The following is an 18,224-nucleotide window of genomic DNA, read 5'->3' on the forward strand; positions in this document are numbered from 1 at the left end:
TCCTTTCCCCCTTGTTTAAAAGGTGTTTAAAAGGCACTTAGTGCCATGGTTTAGTTAATTGGAAGGTGTTAGATGGTAGGTTGGACTCAATGATCTCAAAGGTCTTTTTCAACCTGGTTGATTCTGTGATTCTAGTGGAAGGCAGAGAAAGTGATAGATTCAGCCTCAGCATTGTTGGTGATTGCCTGTTATTAATTTCTCTTTTTTGCTGACATTGGCCTCTTTATGTATCCCAGGTCTATAAGATCCTCCATCAGATGTGATTTTTATCTTTGTAATGTCAGGGTCATGGTCAGGGTTTGGATTATTGGATTGGGTTTTTTTTGCCATCTGCTGTTCTACTGAAGATCTCAGCATTTTGATATTGCTTTGAGTTCTTGTTCTTAACTATGAAGCCAGCCCCATATGATGGATTTTTTAGTGACCATCTCTGTGTGTAACCACTCCTGGATCTTGACCCAATGTATTAGTTGTTTCTTCTCAGGAAAGCAGCCATCTCAGTGCTGTCGGTCTCTCTTTTCCTACAGTATAGCACTGTGCTTTCCCATCTTACTTTGAGAGGCTGACAGAAGAGATAGTGCCCTGAGAAATCCAAAGGGCCGTTTCTCTTTGCTGTCCTACCTCTCCTCAAAAGACAGAAAGCATCTGGCAGGGAAAAAGAAGAGACACAGACTTGCCTCCATATCTTTTATTTGCAAGGTCGTACAAGTAGAAGCAAAAGATATAGTGGGGGAAAAATATGTTAGGGTTTGCTGTATTTTTTTTCTATGTAACCAAGAATTTTGAATGATGAGACCACTGCATCTACCAGGCCATGATTTTAAACCTTATTTCCATTAGCAGATTGTCAACTTGCTGCATTTTAGATTTGGAGGGGCTACCACTTGGGAAATGACACTTTTACAAAATCCTGGCATTTCTGAAAACACCTGCTGCTCCCAAAATAAATTTCAGCCTTGAAATTGTTTGCCCACTGAGTTAACGCAGCTAAAACCTGACGGATTCTGGAACATACTCATTTCTGTAGTTTATATTCAGCTAAATGAACTGGATGTAAAGCACTTAAAGAAATTACGTTTTTTTTCCTGTCCTTCTGCCTAATTACTGTCAAAGGAGATTTGTGGCATATAAGTCTAGGCTACATGTTCCCAAAACACATGGTTTAAACTGCTTGGAATGGGAGGTTTCCAAGCCTACTACAGAAATGCAGTGTTCTTTCAAATGTCAGTTCTGGTGAGTGCAGCAAAACACGTATTTTGAGTCCAATTTGAGTTGACTGCTTGTTTTTCTGCTTGTGTTTTGGTTTTTTGTTTTTTATTCCCTATACTTCTGTGATTAGAAGATAGCAAACACCACAGTTGAAATTGTTATTTATGGCTTTAAAACATGGTGCTGTTCAAAACAAGAGCACGTGCATCTCCACTGCCATGAACTTCTCCCGGTTTTGCCTTACCTGAGTTATATGTGTCAGGTTTTTTTAAAGGAAAAGGAGAAGAATGGGAACATGAAAGGGGATGTTTCATGGTAAGTGCTTGAAGCTGTGCAGGAATCATGTTTTGATAGGTTCTGATTACAAGGAAAACCTGCTGTGAGATAACAGAGTCACAGAACCTTAGAGGTTGGAAGGGACCTCCAGAGATCATCAAGTCCAAGACCCCTGCCTGGGCAAATCCCCTAGAGTACTTCATATAGGAGCACATCCAGGTAGGTTTTGGAAGTCTACAGAGAAGGAGACTCCACAACCTTTCTGGGCAGCCTGTTCTGGTGCTTTGTCACCCTTACTGTAAAAAGGTATTTGTATACACTGATCAGATCTCCTCTCATTCTTCTCTTCTCCAAACTAACCAGCCCCAGGTTTTCCAGTCTCTCTTCATAAGGGAGATGCTCCAGTCCCCCAGTCATCCTCGTGGCTCTCTGCTGGTCTCTTTCCAGCAGGTGTCTGTCTCTCCTGAACTGGGGAGCCCAAAACTGGATGCAATATTCCAGGTGTGGTCTCACTAGAGCAAAATAGAGGGAGAGAAGAACCTCCCTAGACCTGCTGGCCACACTCTTCCTGGTGCACCTCAGGATGCCATTGGCTCTCTTGGCCACAAGGGCACATTGCTGGCCCATGCAGAACTTGCTGTCCACCAGGACTCTGATGTCTTTCTCCACAGAGCTGCTTTCCTGCAGGGCAGCCCCCAACCTGTACTGGTGCCTGTTGTTATTCCTCCCCAGATACAGGACCCTGCACTTGTGCTTGTAGAACTTCACGTGGTTTGCCTTACAAATCTCATATTAATGTGGAAGTCTGTCCTGACATTATTCACAGTAGAGACACTGTCCAGAAAGAGAGTCCACGTGGGCCCTCTTTGCATGTGTCCTTTGAGCAGATCGAATTTTTGAGTGCTCTGTCTTCAGGGAAAAAAAAAGACACAACAGTCATGTTCCAAGAATATCAAGATGTTAAGCACTGAAGGTATCCTCTTGCACCAGTCTGTGCCAAGTTTCTATTTCCACTGTCTGGAAATGCCAGAAAGAAACGTTGCAGTTTTACCCTTGAAAACTTGCATGCATAACTATTAGTTCTGGGGGAGAAGAGAGCTGACATCTCCAGGCAGCAACTTTGTAGCGCCTCATTACTGTGCATACAGAAGTAGCTCCTTTGTACACAGCATATTTCAAGTTAGAGATGCATCATTTTATGAAGTGTAAGGGCAGAACAAAGTGATTAAAGTCATTAGTGTTTATGCGGCAGATAAAGCACGTGTCCAACGGGCTGTGTTCGCTGTGGCGTGCCTGGCCGCTCGTTTTGAGTGGACCATCTTGTGTAGAACTGTGGGTTGGTTTGAACTTGGTTTTAGTTTTTTTTCTTTGAAGAGTATGTGTTGACCAAGAAGGCCAATGGCATCAGGAATAGTGTGGCCAGCAGGACTCAGGAAGTCATTGTGCCCTGTACTCAGCACTGGTTAGGCCACACCTCGAGTGCTGTGTCCAGTTCTTGGCCCCTCAGATTAAGAAAGATGTTCAGCTGCTCAAACATGTCCGGAGAAGGGCCGTGAGACTGCTGAAGGGGCTGGAGAATAGCCCTGTGAGGAGAGGCTGAGAGAGGTGGGGGAGTTCAGCCTGAAGAAGAGGCTCAGGGGAGACCTTACTGCTCTCTACAAGCACCTGAAAGGAGGTTATAGCCAGGTGTGGGTTGATCTCTTCTCCCAGGCAACCAGTGACAGAACAAGGGGACACAATCTCAAGCTGTGCCAGGGCAGGTTTAGGCTGGATGTTAGGAAGAAATTCTTCACAGAAAGTGATTGGCATTGGAATGGGCTGCCTGGGGAGGTGGTGGAGTTCCCATCCCTGGAGTTGTTTGAAAGGAGACTGGATGAGGCACTTAGTGCCATGGTTTAGTTAATTCAAAGGTGATAGGTTGGACTCGATGATATTGAAGGTCTCTTCCAAACTGTTTAATTCTGTGATTCTGTGTGAGTGTGCATGTGTGAGAGAGTGAGTGTTCTGCATCTTCATCTCAATTACCAGTTACTACCCATTACTGTTTAACCTGATTTAATGATAGGACTTTCTTGCAGAAAGATGAGGAAAGCAATTGGAATGTAGTACAGGTGAAGAATGAACTCCCCATTCTGCAATCATGGCAAAGTTCCTGTGCACAATACACCGATTTTAGTTCATTAGCACTTAATAAGAACTGAATTTTCATTTGAAGGTCAACTAAATTAAATCACATGCTAATTAATTTTTTAAAATAAAGTAGCAATTAATTATTTCCAGGTGTTCACAAAAGTCTGTGCTCCTGTGGGAGTGCCATTTAAAGCAAGTCACTATTTTTCTACCTTCTCTGAAGTGGGAGTTGGATTCAGTCAGCTGGAGGGCTTATCTTGTCAGAAACAGAGTTAGGTGTGTACCTTGGCTGGGGCTAAGCCCTCAAAACTCACTCTGTGCAACCCAGAAGCCTGTAAGTATCCTGCCTGTAAAACATATGAATATAAAATTCCTGTTTGTCCAGCTGTGGTTCTCACTGTGGAAATATCTTGATGTCCTAAAGATGTAAATGATTGAGAAGAGACAAACTGAAAGACAGAACATTCCAAATGCAGGGGAGCTGTGCAAATCGACATGAATTAGACATTAATAAGTGGGTGAAAAAAATCGACTGAAAGGCCAATATGTTCAAAAAGAGGTGTTTAAAATCAGCTCTTAAGTATATATTAAGACATCTAAATGAATGACCTGATTTTCAGAAGTGCTGAGTGCACAGCAGCTACCAGTGAAATGTTTTTACTTCACCCTTGGGCTATGATTAGACCTGGAAAATTTCAGCCTGAAAAATTTCAATTATAGGTAACTGAAAAAGAACCTTTTTTAATGGAAGAGTTTTAACACCCCTAACCATAGCTCTGGGTCTGTGCACCAGCTGCAGTGATAACATTTTTCTCTCCCTTTGTTGGAAGGATGATGTGGTTTGTTGGGTTTTGGACTGGTTGTTTTTGGTTTGTGGTTTGTTGGTTTGTTTTTAAATCAGCTACATAAACCATCACCCCATCCAGCCAAGCTCCTAACACCCTCCCTAATGGTCACTTGGAGCTGCGTATAATGCAGGTTATTCACTTTTCCTTTTAATCTGACCTATCTAAATGGGGTCCAGCCCATAAACCACTCAGGTGTTTCTGCTCTACCTTTCCCCAGCACAGGCAGCTGCAACAGCTGACATTAATCTACTTAGCTGGTTCCTACTTGTTTTTAAATAGTAGCTGACCTGGAGCCATCCAGCTGCGCTTCCCGTCAGTCTGATGCAAGTACCCATTCCTTCCATCACCCCCCTCAAACCTTAGCTTCCTTACCTTCAGATGCACAGCATCTTCTCCTGCAAAGGGTCTAACTGAAGCAGGCAAGTTTGTCGCAGCTTTTTTCTTTCTCGAGGCCATGCACAATAGACCCAGCCCCTTACAGCAGCAGCAGGATGCCCCTGGTTATCATACCAGCTGCACCTGAAATTTCCCTCATGGAGAGAGGGTGAGACTAAGAGGAGATGCCCTTTTGTCATCCTGAAGCTGGATTGCTTGGTGAACCCCACCTGCAGAGATGAGCTGCCTGGTGTATTGAAAAAATGCCTCTACAGGTTGTTGCACCTAAAAAGGTCTGTTTTGCCAAGCCATATAAACTCGGGCTCCAATAAATCTAATCTGTCGTAAAGATAGATTAAAATGAAATCTTGGTGGATATAAAAATAACAGTTTAAAGTCAAAGCTCAAGAATATCTCCCTAACTTCTCATAAATCACCGTTTTATAGTACTTCATTTTCACACATTTTCCTGGGTTTATGAGGCAAAAGAATACCCTAATCATGTGGCAGCCTCCGTGCGCACCATTACCTGTAATTTTAGACGCCTGCTTGGTTTCTTTCACTCTGGAAATATTCCAGTCATTTTTCACAGGTTCATGCTTAAAAAATAAAACCCACTGAACCTGGTTCTTTCATAATGACCAACTCTTCCCCTTCTCCATCTTCCCAACGCTCCCTAAACACAGTGATTTATCGGTGCTGTACGCAGGACCCAGGTGTGTTGCACATTAAAAACGACTCAGTAAATAAGACATACAGAGAGTAGCTGGGGAAGTGAATTTTAAGAGAGCATTACAACCACTTAACATGCAGATCTTGGCGTTTCCTCCTCTTCCTTAGCACTTGCAAAATGTTGTTTTAGCAGCGCTGCTTTACACAGCTAAAGAAAAGGAAAAGAATGGCATGGAAAAAGCATGGAGAACTTAGACAATAGAGTGTCTGATTATTAGCAGGAGGGGTGGGATTCAAAGTTTACTGCAAGCTACATGGTCTGCTCAGAGCTCAGTTTAACATGTACTTGTTAAATTGGAGCAATATATATGCTTGGGGAATATTCTGATTGCCTTACTTAAAGTCCACATATTTTGTTGGAATTGTAGAATGCATCAGGATGGAAGGGTTCTGGAAGGTCATCTTTTCCAGACCCTTTTCAGTAAGCAGGGACATACCCAACTAGGTGAGGCTGCTCAGACCCCTGTCAAGCCTGACCTTGAGTTGCCTCCAGGGTTGGGGCTTCCACCACCTCCCCGTTCTGGTTTTCCACCACCCTCACAGTGAATGACTTCTTCCTAATGTCCAATCTAAATCTACCCTGCTCTATTTTAGAACCATTGCCCCTTGTCTTATGCCTTTGAAAACACTCCCTCCCCAGTTTTCTTGCACCCTCCCCTTCAGGGACTGGAAGGCTGCCATAAGGTCTCTCAGCCTGTCTTTGTAGGAGAGGTGCTCCAGCCCTCTGGTCGTTTCTGTGGCCCTCCTCTGGACCCGCCTCATTATCTCCATGCCCTTCTTGTGTTGAGAGACCCAGAGCTGGACACAGCACTCCTGATGAAGTCTCACCCGAGCAGAGTAGAGGGTTATTAAAGTTTGGAGCTAATTCCCAGGTGCATTCAACCATGCCGCCCTGTGAGACACTGGTTTCAATATAAAAGAGGGGTGCAGAGCCAAGCGCTCCTGAACTGGACACTGTACCTTCAGCCATCAAGTAACAGCAGGTTTGAAGGAACTGAGGGATGCTCAGACTTCAGTGAGCACTACAGTACTTGATGTGCAGGAGACAAAAGTGGCCTATCTTAGGTTCATTTATGTAATTAAATGTCATGTTTGGTTCATTTATGTGTGATCAATGATGACATTATAGAAACTATGCTCTGGCATGGTATCAAAAACACTGGTGATTTTCAGTCTTGCCTGGAGGAATATTAAACCATGCAGTTCCAATTTCTGGATGCTCAAGGTAAATAGTGCCCAGTGTGTGCTGCTAAAAAATTAAGCATATCCTGCTTTGGATTCTCTGGTAGAACTTAACAGAGAAGACTAACACTGCTTTACAGTTAGTTCTCCAGATAGCTAAAGATGAACGAAGGCTCTAGGGATGACCAGAGAGCTTTTGCAGACCCTGGAATCATGGACCACTGTGATACTGGCTTATGCCTAGTTGCATGAGGCTTTAAAGGGCTGAGTACCAGGGACCAGCTGAAACCAAAGAGTAGCACTGCTCTCCTGAAAACTTGCACACAGAAGGGAGTATATCATCTGTGTTTGTGGGATTCCCACTGCTGCTTGCCAGCTGAAATGGAGGTGGTACTTTCGCATTGTATGCAATTTGGAAACAGCTTTTATTGACCTATACATTTGGTCTTACACTTTTATTCTTGATTGGATCAGATTTTCTTCATAAATCTCAGTTTATTCCTTTGCTTTATTCTTGTTAATCCTGAAAGTAAATCTGTCAAGCCTTTTGGCTTGAATATTTAATCTGATATTTGCATTTGAAAAAGGAAAATTTTGACACAATCTTGACTTTAAAGATTTTTTTTTTCATCAGTATGCAGATTCTGAATATCAAAGACTGATTTCTACTGCTGAAATAAGAGCAGGGAACTGTGTGGAGGCAGCTGTGGGAATGTGTGAAGAAGTGCCAAACAGCATAGGTGGTCTCCAGCTGTGGTGCCTAATGCTGATACTCAACAAAGTTGTGGGGTCAGCCAGCTGTGCTGAAGGATGGGAGCAGTGACAGCTCCTCACCCTCTCTGATAACTGCAATTTGCCATAGGCTTTGGGATGCTCCATGACAAACAGCGGCCTGGTGGGGCACATACATCAACCAAGCACCTGGATCCTTAAACTCCATTTGTTTTTATTGACCAAAGGGCGTAATTGTGCCTCTGATGCTGGGGATTGATTTTTACATGAAATTGGAGTCATTCCTCATTCTGGGGGAAAAGGTGACACCTGTGAGCTGAGATTAAAGGCACAGGTCTGGGAGTATGAAGTACTGTGCAATAGGTGTGGGATTAGATGGCTTCAAGGGTCAGATGGAACAGAGCTGTGCACATTTCTTCTGCCTGCAGCTGGTGGTATCACACTTTGTCATTGCTTCTGGCTGTTTGAAAGGCTGTGTTCTGGCTCTGGCTGCACAGTACTTAAGGCAGAGAACTTTTGGTTCCAACTTTGCTGTACAGTTCCTTTCACAAACGTGCATCTAAACCGTACAAAAGATTGTTGTGTTGATCTAGGATATGAGGCTGCAAGTAGTACAAACCTTGGCTTGTTTGATAAACTGAAAGCTTTGTCAAAAAAATCAGCACTGCCAGAATTTCACTCAATGGGATTAAAGCTTGCTTGAAAAAATCCCTACGCATTTTTAGTGCCGCTCCCATTCATACCATGAGGTCCTTTGACTTGCTCTTTTGATTAAATTTGGAATTTTATTAAATTCTCATTTATTTTTACTCTGATTCAGGGTACAATGGTAGGATAATCCCTTGTAACTTGTAGCACAATGTAGCATCCTAGTATGAAAGGCTGGCGCAGTGGGTCCAGTTTATAGCAGCAAGCAGCATTTTAAGTTCACAGTGGGGCAAAAAAAGATGCAGCAAGAGCAAATTTTAGCAAATTGTACATCAGAGCTACACTCTACTTTCAAACTTGGATTTATAAACTTATTGTCATGCCACGAAAGAAGTAAGAAGCTGTGCAGGTAATTAAATATTTGCCTTGGGGGATTATTTGCAGTTAATTAAAGCCACACACTTTCAATGCGTACCTTTTCTACAGATTATTAAATTTGGATCAGATGTTAACAACCCAGCTTTCCCACTTATCCATCAGAGATTATTCTTGGCAAGTTTCAGGAACAGAATCTCACAGGGGCATCTTTTGGTATACTATAAGATTTGCTCTGCTGTACTATGGAAAGGAACCTTCCAGAAGCAGAGTCGTAACAAGGCTGTCATAACCTAATTTATTATCATGCACTGTAAGATCTCTTGGCACTGCTGCTTGAGTTTTCCATCTAGCAGCATTTTAGAGAGTGTTTCACTCTGGAACACAAATAGAGATTATCTGTTAGCATTGTTATGACCTCCTGTAGTTTGCAGAAATGTCCAGTTAGATCAGCAGTGCTTTTTAATGAGGCTGTAGGAGACCTCTTGATCCAGTGGAAGCGGTGTGTGAGGCGGATGAGCAGAGCCTGAAGCAAGTGCCTGTGTTGCTTTGATTTCCCGGCCATCGTGGAATGATTTCTCCATCCCCACACAAGAAGCAAGGAGGGGGCTCTTGTCAGAAAATGTTGTTTCCACAACAAAACAATGCCATGTGTTTGTGAAAACTGCAGTTAGCATAACCGTTGGACTTACATCAGCAATTTGAGCCGCTGGTTCAGGGGACGGCTTTGAGTAATCTGTTTTGCTGGTCTCCCACAGAAGGAAAAGCAGTCTTGGCCACGGTAGTGACCTCTGTCATCAAGAGACAGGAGGCTCTTGATGCAGTGGGATTTAGCAGGACTTACTATTTGTCAAGCTTGTGGAAGTCCAAGCTTGTGGAAAGTGCTGCCATTGTTCTAAATAAATAAGCAAAACCAAACAAACAAAAAAAAAGACTGGATGAGGCACTTAGTGCCATGGTCTAGTTGACTGGATAGGGCTGGGAGATAGGTTGGACTGGATGACCTTGGAGGTCTCTTCCAACCTGGTTGATTCTATGATTTCAATAATTTTATTTCTCAAGTATGTGCTTTATGACGTTTCTCATAGCTTTGCAGCACTTCTTTACTTCATTAGAAGTAAAATTCTCAATAGCACTGCTGATTGTTCTTATGCATCCTTTCTTGCCAGTTCCTTCTTTTAAGGTTGGTACTGCAGGCAAAAAACTGCTCAGTATCCATACAGATGTTGAAATCAATTTGAATAATTGAAACCCACGAGTACAGTTTTGCAGCACAGAAGTCTGTAGATAAACAGATAGGAAATCTGTCAGTGTTATCAGATATGAGATACAAAGCCAGCACCTAAGGGCTGCCTCTGTCTGAAGTAACTAGGAGACTCTTCAGCATGAAAACTGCTGCAGGATTTGTTTCTTTGTTTGCTTTTTCCTCAGACTCCCTGAAAGACTCCAAGAGTGTGCAGGAGAGTGACCCAGTGCATCCTGTGGGATGTGAACAAGAGCAAGCCAAAGGTAAAGTTTTGCATCAAAATTCCTTTAAGTCAGAGATAATGAACCAGCTGGGAGCCTCACTTCTTCCAGTTTCAGCATCCAGTGGTTTTCAGCCTGACCTCTGCTGCCTTAAGAAAATGCTGTCAGCTAGTGGAGGTCATGTGGCGCCTGGTTACAGTGCAGTCATCTCTCGTGTTGCTGGCAAAGATATGGCTCTCCAAATATGTAGGTTTAACTATATTGATCTCCAGTGCATAGCATTGTTATTATTGTTCGTTGTTGTTGCTCTAAAAGCCTGTGGGGTGATTCTGTTCCTTTGGCTAAGTTGGCTGTCAAGTGCGAGCCTCTTGCAACAGCTCCTGTGAGAAGAATCAGCGTGTCAAGACTGAGCTAGAAAAGAAGGAAAGAAAAGTTGATCCATAGTCAGTTTTGCCCAGTCCTTTAACATACTTGGTGCTGAGGGTTTAAGCGATGTTTTCATATATAAAATATATCCAGCATTGTTCAGCAGAAGAAAAGGAATACCTGGCTGAAAAGGGCCTTGCTATATCTTAAGTTCAGGTCCTGCTTTGGTGAGCTTGTCATTGCCCTCGCGTGCAGCCATCCTGCTGATGTGATTTTTGATTTGTCATGCTAACAGGACAGCAGGATGTTTCTTCAGAGGAAGAGATGAAAACTGAAAACTCCTGCATGGAAAGAGAAGGTACTTACGCATGCCTTCAAAAAAAAGAGTGAGGTTAACAGGCAAAACCATTACTTATTGCTCCAATGTTGATGTTTAAATGCCCTTTCTTTCTCCATACCTACTAAACTAAAACTGTGGAGCCAGGTCATCTTACAGTAACTCTGAGTTCAGGCCTGAGCAGGGGAGTATCTGCAGATTCTTGGCGATAAAAGCTGACTTCTTAGTGACTGTTAAAGAAAGAAGTGAAGATTGAACTTCTTGCTCCTGGTGAGAAGTACATCAGCCTTGTACCTTCAGATCGCTGAATGCTCTATCTTCAGTCCAGCAAGACACTTGAGTATGTCTGCTTCCAGGCTTGTGATGAGTCCTGGTGAAGGCCCATGCTTGGAGCTAGGCATGTGAGGGTTTTGTGCTAAATACCAGAAAGCTCAGCATCTTGGAGGTTCAAGGCCTTGCTCTCGACTGCATGCCCTGAGACAGCTTTTGTACACGATATACCTTTGGGGATCCTTTTGCTCTGCCTGTGTATTTTAATGTCAGTCTCTCTGGTGCTTGTTAATCCTTTCATGTCTGTTCCACAAAGCCTTACTGTTCCTTGTCTTTTTTATCACATTTATTCAGAGCCATTGCTGATGCAAGAAGACGCAACGGAAGTTGAAATACCTTTGATTCATGGTGCTGAGGAAAAAGAAGAAGAAGAAGAAGGAGCAAAAAAGGAAGGAGGAGGAGGAGGTGAGGCTACTTATAAAATAGATTGTGACAGAGGATGTTGCTGGATTTATGTGGAAAGAATACACAAAAGCAGTAGGGATTTTCCTTCCCTAAGGAAAAAAAATCCTCTTTTTGCCTATCCTTGAATGCTGTTTCTGTATATTGGACTTGGATTTACATAGGAAAATAAGTGCAAAAATTTGTAGGCTCAGGTTCTAAATTGACTTTAAAATAAATAGTCTTGTAATTGTTGGTTTTCTGCATCAAAGTGCATAAGGTTGATTAAACAGCCACTATATGCTCATTTAAGATCATGTGTTCTGGAAGCATTGATAGTATTTACAATAACTGGGTATGATAATTATTTCTGCGGTCATTAATAGAGATTTAATCAGGAATTAACTAAAACTAGTCATTCTAACAAAGAAACCAGTATTTGGAGAAGGAACACAGAGTCTTGCTGAAGCAGGGTATTTTTTCTGGGACTATATAAATTCTTAGGTGTATTTTGGTAAGCATTGAAGTTTCGTTTGAAGTGTTGGACACTTCTGAGGACTGCCTTCAGCTCACTATTTGTAACAGGCACATGGTTGTATCAAAACTAACATATTATCAGTCTCTCCTTATGAGGAGAGACTGTGGGAGCTGAGACTTTTTAGCTTGGAGAGGAGGAGACTAAGGGGTGACCTCATAAATGTTTATACATATGTAAGGGGTGAGTGCCAGGAGGATGGAGCCAGCCTCATCTCAGTGATGCCCAGTGACAGGACAAGGGGCAATGGCTGGAAGCTGAGGCATAGGAGGTTCCATGTGAACCTGAGGAAGAAGTTTTTTCACTGTGAGGATGACAGAGCCCTGGAACCAGCTGTCCAGGGAAGCTGTGGAGTCTCCCTCTCTGGAAATATTCAAGAACCATCTGGATGTGTTCCTGTGTGATCTGCTCTAGGTGATCCTGCTCTGGCAGGGGGGCTGGACCAGATGATCTTTTGAGGTCCCTTCCAGCCCCTGACATTTTATGATATTATGTACATAATTATTTAATTGTAAAGGAACTGCAAGAAAATGATTGTATGGTCACTTGTAGAGCACAGGGATGAAATTTACAGTTCCAAATGATAACGCAGACGTGATTTTTATTGAAAATTCAGGTCAATACTAACTGTGTTGTCCTAATTATGAACTCCTTTTCCTAGCCACATTGACACCAACCTAATTGCAAACCTGTATTAGCAATATTGGCACTTTCCTTCACTGCAAGCCCAAGTTAATAGAACCTCTCTGTTCATGTACAGTGAAACAACATTTCCTCCCTCTCTTTTTTTTTCTTTCCCTTTTAAACTATTGCATATCCAAGTTGAGACTAGCCACATTATTTTATTATCAGTCATGTTAACTATTGATTTTGTGCTTTATTATCAATGGTGAAAACAGAATTGGTGTAATCCTTATTTCAAATTCAGGGAAATGGTATTGTGCTGCCTCAGTTGGAAATCCAGGTTATATAATACAGGCTCACTCTGATTGCAAATGCCAAAGTCGTTATGCTAATTTCCTCCTAATAGAAATTATTTACATTTTATTTTATGCCTCAATCAAAAGCAAGTTGGACAAAATGTAATGTCATTATTTGTGCATTTTCTTCTCTTTCATGCTTTAGTGTCCCCTACAGCTAGTCACTGTCATGTAGTTCTCAGTGGAGAGATTATATTTCACCATCTGTTCTACCTACTATTAAAATATGCAGCATTAAGGAATCTAAGGTAATGTCAGGAAAGGGTTGTTCTTGGCACTATTCCTGCCCCTGATTTAAAAGGTTCAAGTACTAAGTAAAAGGTTCTTTCCAGACGTTTTGGAACATGTGCCTACCTGGGGGCTCAGGTATTCCTCCTCTACAAGATTTTGTCTAATCTAAAGTTCACTGAAGTTCATAGAAGGACTCTCACTGGTACAAGTGAGCTTTCAGTCTGTTCCATGATAAGAAATAATGTTCCATGATGAGTCTACCCACAGGGTAATGGCACTTAGGTAGCTGCATTAGGTACGTTTAGCTTCTTCCAAACATACTGTATTTGACTCATGGAAAATAATGGGTCCTTTTTCAGATTTTGAGAAGGTAAGGAAATGAAGACTTTCCTTTGCTTAATTTTATTTTTATGGGTATAAAAACATGTAGAGCACACCTTGGCACTGTCTCAAGGCATATCAATGGTGTGAGGACTATTAGGAGCAGTCAACATGGTTTTACCAAGGGGAAGTCACATTTGACCAACTTGATAGCCTTTTATGAGGACATAACAAGGTGGATACATGATGGTAGGGCAGTAGATGTGGTTTGTCTTCATTTCAGTAAAGCATTTAACACCATCTCTCATGGCATCCTCACAGCTAAGCTAAGGAGGGGAGGTCTGGAAGATCAGGTAGTGAGATGTTTTGTGAACTGGTTGAAGGAGGAAGAAGTCAGACAGTTGTAGTCAATGCAACAGAGTGTGATGGTTTGGGAATTACCTGCTCCCACACACAATGAAATCAGCCAGACTAGGCTCAGCTGTCTGGAAGTTAAGTCATGAAGCTTTATATTCCAAACTTAGCAAAATATACAAGCATAAATTTACAATATATTATAAATGTTTGCATTTATATACAAGTTAACAGTAATACAGAAACACAAAATTCCTCCCTGGTCAGACTGCCCAGGAAGCTCCCAGCCAACCTCCTCCCTGCCCCACCTCCCCTTCCTTCTTTTCCTCCCCTCAGAAATAACCAGGTAAACCTCTGTACAGCTCACATGATAAATCTGCAGAAATCTGAGGTGAGATATCAGAAAAACAACAACGAAGTTAGAGGAAAAGGTTAGATTGGATTAAAGAATTAAAGCAGATGCAACCATACAAACCACCAGAGAGAAGAACAACTGAGAATTGAGAAGTGAGCATCTTACCTTATATTTTGACTACTTGCTTCTCTCCCAGCAGAATGGGTGATACAGGTCACTGTGTTGTTTTCTCCTCACAGCCAAGGATTTAATTTCTCTCAGTAAAATATTCCAGTTAGCTTCAAACCAGCGCACAGAGTCTAGCTGGAGGCCTGTAACCAGTGGAGTCCCTCAGGGATCAATACCAGGACCAGTTCTGTTCGGTGTATCCATCAATGACCTGAATGAGGGCGCAGAGTGCACTGTGAGTAAGTTTGCTAACTGGGAGGAGTGGCTTACACACCTGAAGGCTGTGCTGCCATTCAGCAGGACCTGGGCAGACTGGAGAATTGGGTGGGGGAAAATAGAATGAAGTTCAACAAGGGCAAGTGTAGAGTCTTGCACTCAGGAAGGAACAACCCCATGGAACAGTATAGGTTGGGAACTGAGTTGGTGGAGAGCAGCACAGAGGAGAGGGACTTGGGAGGTCCTGGTGGACAGAAGAATGACCATGAGCCAGCAATGTGCCCTTGTGGTTAAGAAGGTCAATGCCATCCTGGGGTGTGTTAGAAGGCCTGTGGTTAGTAAGTTAAGAGAGGTTTTCTTCCCCCTCTACTCTGCCCTGGTGAGGCCACATCTGGAATATTGTGTCCAGTTCTCGGCCACTCAGTTCAAGAAAGACTTTAGGAAACTGCTCAAAAGAGTCCAATGCAGAGTCACAGAGATGACTGGGGTAATGGAAAGGCTGAGGGAGCTGGGGCTCCAGCTTGGAGGAGAGGAAACTGAGAGGTGACCTCATATATGAAGGATGAGTGTCAGGAGGATGGAGCCAGGCTTTGCTCAATGGTGTCCAATGATAGCACATGGGACAATGGGTGCAAGCTTGAGCATAGGAGGTTCCACACAAGGAAAGACTTCTTCACAGTGAGCATGGCAAAACACTGGAACAGGCTGCCCAGAGAGGTTGTGGAATCTCCTTCTCTGAAGACATTCAAAACCCTCCTGGACATGTTCCTGTGTGACCTACTCTAGGTGATCCTGCCCTGGCAGGGGGATTGGATTAGATAATCTTTTGAGGTCCTTTTCTGTGGGATCCATTCTGTGGTTCCGTGATTCATCTTCATAGATGCTTCCAGTTGTGGTAGGCACATACTCTGCCTTGTGAGCTTTGAATGTTCACCACAGTGCAAAGTGATTAAAGGGAAGTAAGAAAGGTAAAGTAGCTGAAGTTCAGGCTGATAAAATAAGATATATTCCCCAAAGAGAGAGAAACTTTTCTTAGTGGAAAGATATTACCTGGCATAAACCAGAGTTTTAATATGTAACATTATTTCATGTAACCCAAATACTACCTCATAAACTATTTCAGATAAATGGTTTTCCAGCAGGATCCACAGTACATTTGACACTCAATGAAATGCCATATTTTTGTCTAGGAACACACGAGGGAAAAAAAGTTAACATGGGGTTGCTAGTGCTGTTAAATAAAAATACACAAATCTTAAGTGGTTTTGACCTGTGCTAGATCTATATGCATAGCCAAATGTAGCACCTACTATACTGCAGACTACCTCATCTTTTTGTTCTCTGTCTGATACATTTTTTGTGTTACCAAGCACATCCTGGAGCAAAGGGTAGCACTTAGCTGTCTCTCTTCTCTTGCTGGGAGCCATTAGCTCGATGGGAGTCATCTGTGACCTGTGCTGTCCCCAGCTCTGGTGCTGTAGAGGCCACTAAATTACCAACAAAGATGAAAGCTCCTTTTCCAACCCAAAGCTAGGTTTCTGCTTAGATACTGATTGTGACTTTGATATCTGCCTGGAATTTTTTCACTGATCTGGTCTTTATGTGGGAAAATGGCAAATCTTCTGGTCTACTTGTGCAAGTTTTACTATCAGCTCATCTCTTTGTTTAGGGGATTTTAGGGCTTGCAGGGTACTTTCTGCACAGATCGTTTGGCTTCACAGCTCCAGGCTCATACTATAGTGTCTGTGTGTTTATTACCAAAGGAGTCCAAGGGAAGATCCTGGCACTTTTCAGGTTCTGGGGCACTGGGAGCCCTAAGGAGTGAAGATTCAAAATCTTGGCAACCTCACTGCTGTTTCCAATTGCCAGCAGTAAAAAACCACCCGGATTACCCTGAAGAATTTAACAATGTGAGGCACTGTGTGAGTTTCATAAAACCCTGCTGCTGCTTTTTCCAAAATCAGTAACAAAGTATAGAATGTGCCAATTTAGTCCTTCTTTTCCTACTGTATCTTCAAGTTCTTTATTACTAGGGAGCAACCAAATCAAAAAGACAATCGGAGGTGCCTTTTAATTATTTTTTTCCCAGCTACTATAATACATTCATTCATTCTACTTCACAAAAGAATAATGAAAATCTATGTTTCTTACAAGATTAGGGAATATTCTCAAATCCCTTTATTAAAAAGCAGAGTAAGTGGTGAGCACTGACCTATTTGCTGAGTAGGTAACTGTGCAGGCTTTTAATAGACCATTCATACTCCATTTAACAGACCATCATATGTACACTTACAAATAGTCCTTCCATGTTGTAATCGCAGCATTTAGTTGTACTTTTAATCAGAACAGTTTTTCCACAACACAAATTGCAGCACATTGAAATAAAACTCATATTTACTTGTGTGAATATACAAGGTTTTTCTCCTCTAAGCCTGCTCTCCCCTCTATCTTCTTATTTCCCACCTTGATCTCCCCTAATAAAGACATTAGATGTGATAATTTCCTCCACTGATCATCTCTCAAAGTTGCTCAAGTCTTTCAAGGATGTGATTTCTGTTGGAGCCCTGTACTATGAACAGAAGTGGCTGTTATTTCTCTGTTGTCTATATTTGGGCTAAAGTTGTTTGCTTTTGTGCCATTCAGACATGATTCACTTTGACCAGGGAGATTTCTCCACCTAAGAAATAAATGTGGAGCTATTTGGTAGACTTCTTGTTGGGCAGAGTATAGGGACACATGATTAGGGGACTAGAGTATCTTTCTTATGAGGAAAGACTGGGTCTTTTTAGTCTGGAAAAGAGAAGATGGAGGTAGACTGAAAAGACTTATAAATGCTTGTAAATACTTAAGGGGTGGGTGTCAGGAGAGTGAGACCAGGCTTTCTTCACTGACGCCCAGTGACAGGACATAAGGTAATGGATACAAACTTGAACATGGGAAGTTCCATCTGAACGTGAGGAGGAGCTTCTTTAAGTCTGTCAAAGCACTGGACCAGGCTACCCGGAGAGGTGATGGAGTCTCCATATCTGCAGACATTCAAAATCCACCTGGCCATGATCCTGTGTGACTTTCTTTAGGTGCAACTGCCTTGGCTGTGGGGTTGGACTCGATGATTTATGAAGGTCCCTTCCAACACCTACCATTCTGTGTTTTATTTTCCACTGAACAAGTCCAGAAATGCAGATGAAGACTATTGTTGAAGTACAACCAGGAACCAGATTGCCATTGATTAGTGCTTGTAAGAAAGATATTGAAGTGTTCAGGAATTCCATTTAAGAGCAGGACACAGCACTTGCAGTTAGTATTTAGGCTGTTTGAGTGCTGTGTTAAGGGAACTACATTAACCATCTCTTTTTCTCTGCAAACCATGCAAAATTAAGGCAGATCTGGGAATGGTCTGGGGGAGATTTCACTGGTTTAAATCCCTTGCAGTAGATGTGATTTCCTTTGCTGGTGTTCTGGTCAGTGTCTCTTCGCTGTAAGTTTTAATTCTGCCAAATTTCTGTTCTAGCTAAGCCCAGGTTTGCTCATCAGTCACTCTTCATTACATGAATAGCTACGTAACTGTAGCCATCATTTTGTCCACTCAGACAGCTGGGTTTTCAGGTCATTTATGGATCTGTATTTCATCAAGAAAGATAATTTTATGGCATAATCTTGGAGAGAATGAAATATT

General features: G+C 42.4%; 1 protein-coding gene across 7 annotated transcripts in view; it reads left to right on the plus strand.

The window, feature by feature from the left end:
• Positions 1 to 18,224, plus strand: part of MACROD2 (mono-ADP ribosylhydrolase 2) — a 1,034,078-nt gene that overhangs the window by 971,640 nt on the left and 44,214 nt on the right. For 6 of the 7 annotated variants that reach the window (XR_010302823.1, XM_064146160.1, XM_064146156.1 and 3 more), the window contains 3 exons: positions 9,939 to 10,016; positions 10,636 to 10,698; positions 11,302 to 11,412. Coding sequence is in view for 6 of the 7 variants with exons in the window: in XM_064146160.1 (XP_064002230.1) it covers positions 9,939 to 10,016; positions 10,636 to 10,698; positions 11,302 to 11,412 (252 nt within the window). In the remaining variant the exon portion in view is untranslated. The remainder of the gene's footprint in view (positions 1 to 9,938; positions 10,017 to 10,635; positions 10,699 to 11,301; positions 11,413 to 18,224) is intronic. The other variant, XM_064146159.1, reaches the window with a different exon arrangement.

This window comes from Pogoniulus pusillus, chromosome 7, assembly GCF_015220805.1.
Source record: "Pogoniulus pusillus isolate bPogPus1 chromosome 7, bPogPus1.pri, whole genome shotgun sequence".
NCBI classification, from domain to species: domain Eukaryota; kingdom Metazoa; phylum Chordata; class Aves; order Piciformes; family Lybiidae; genus Pogoniulus; species Pogoniulus pusillus.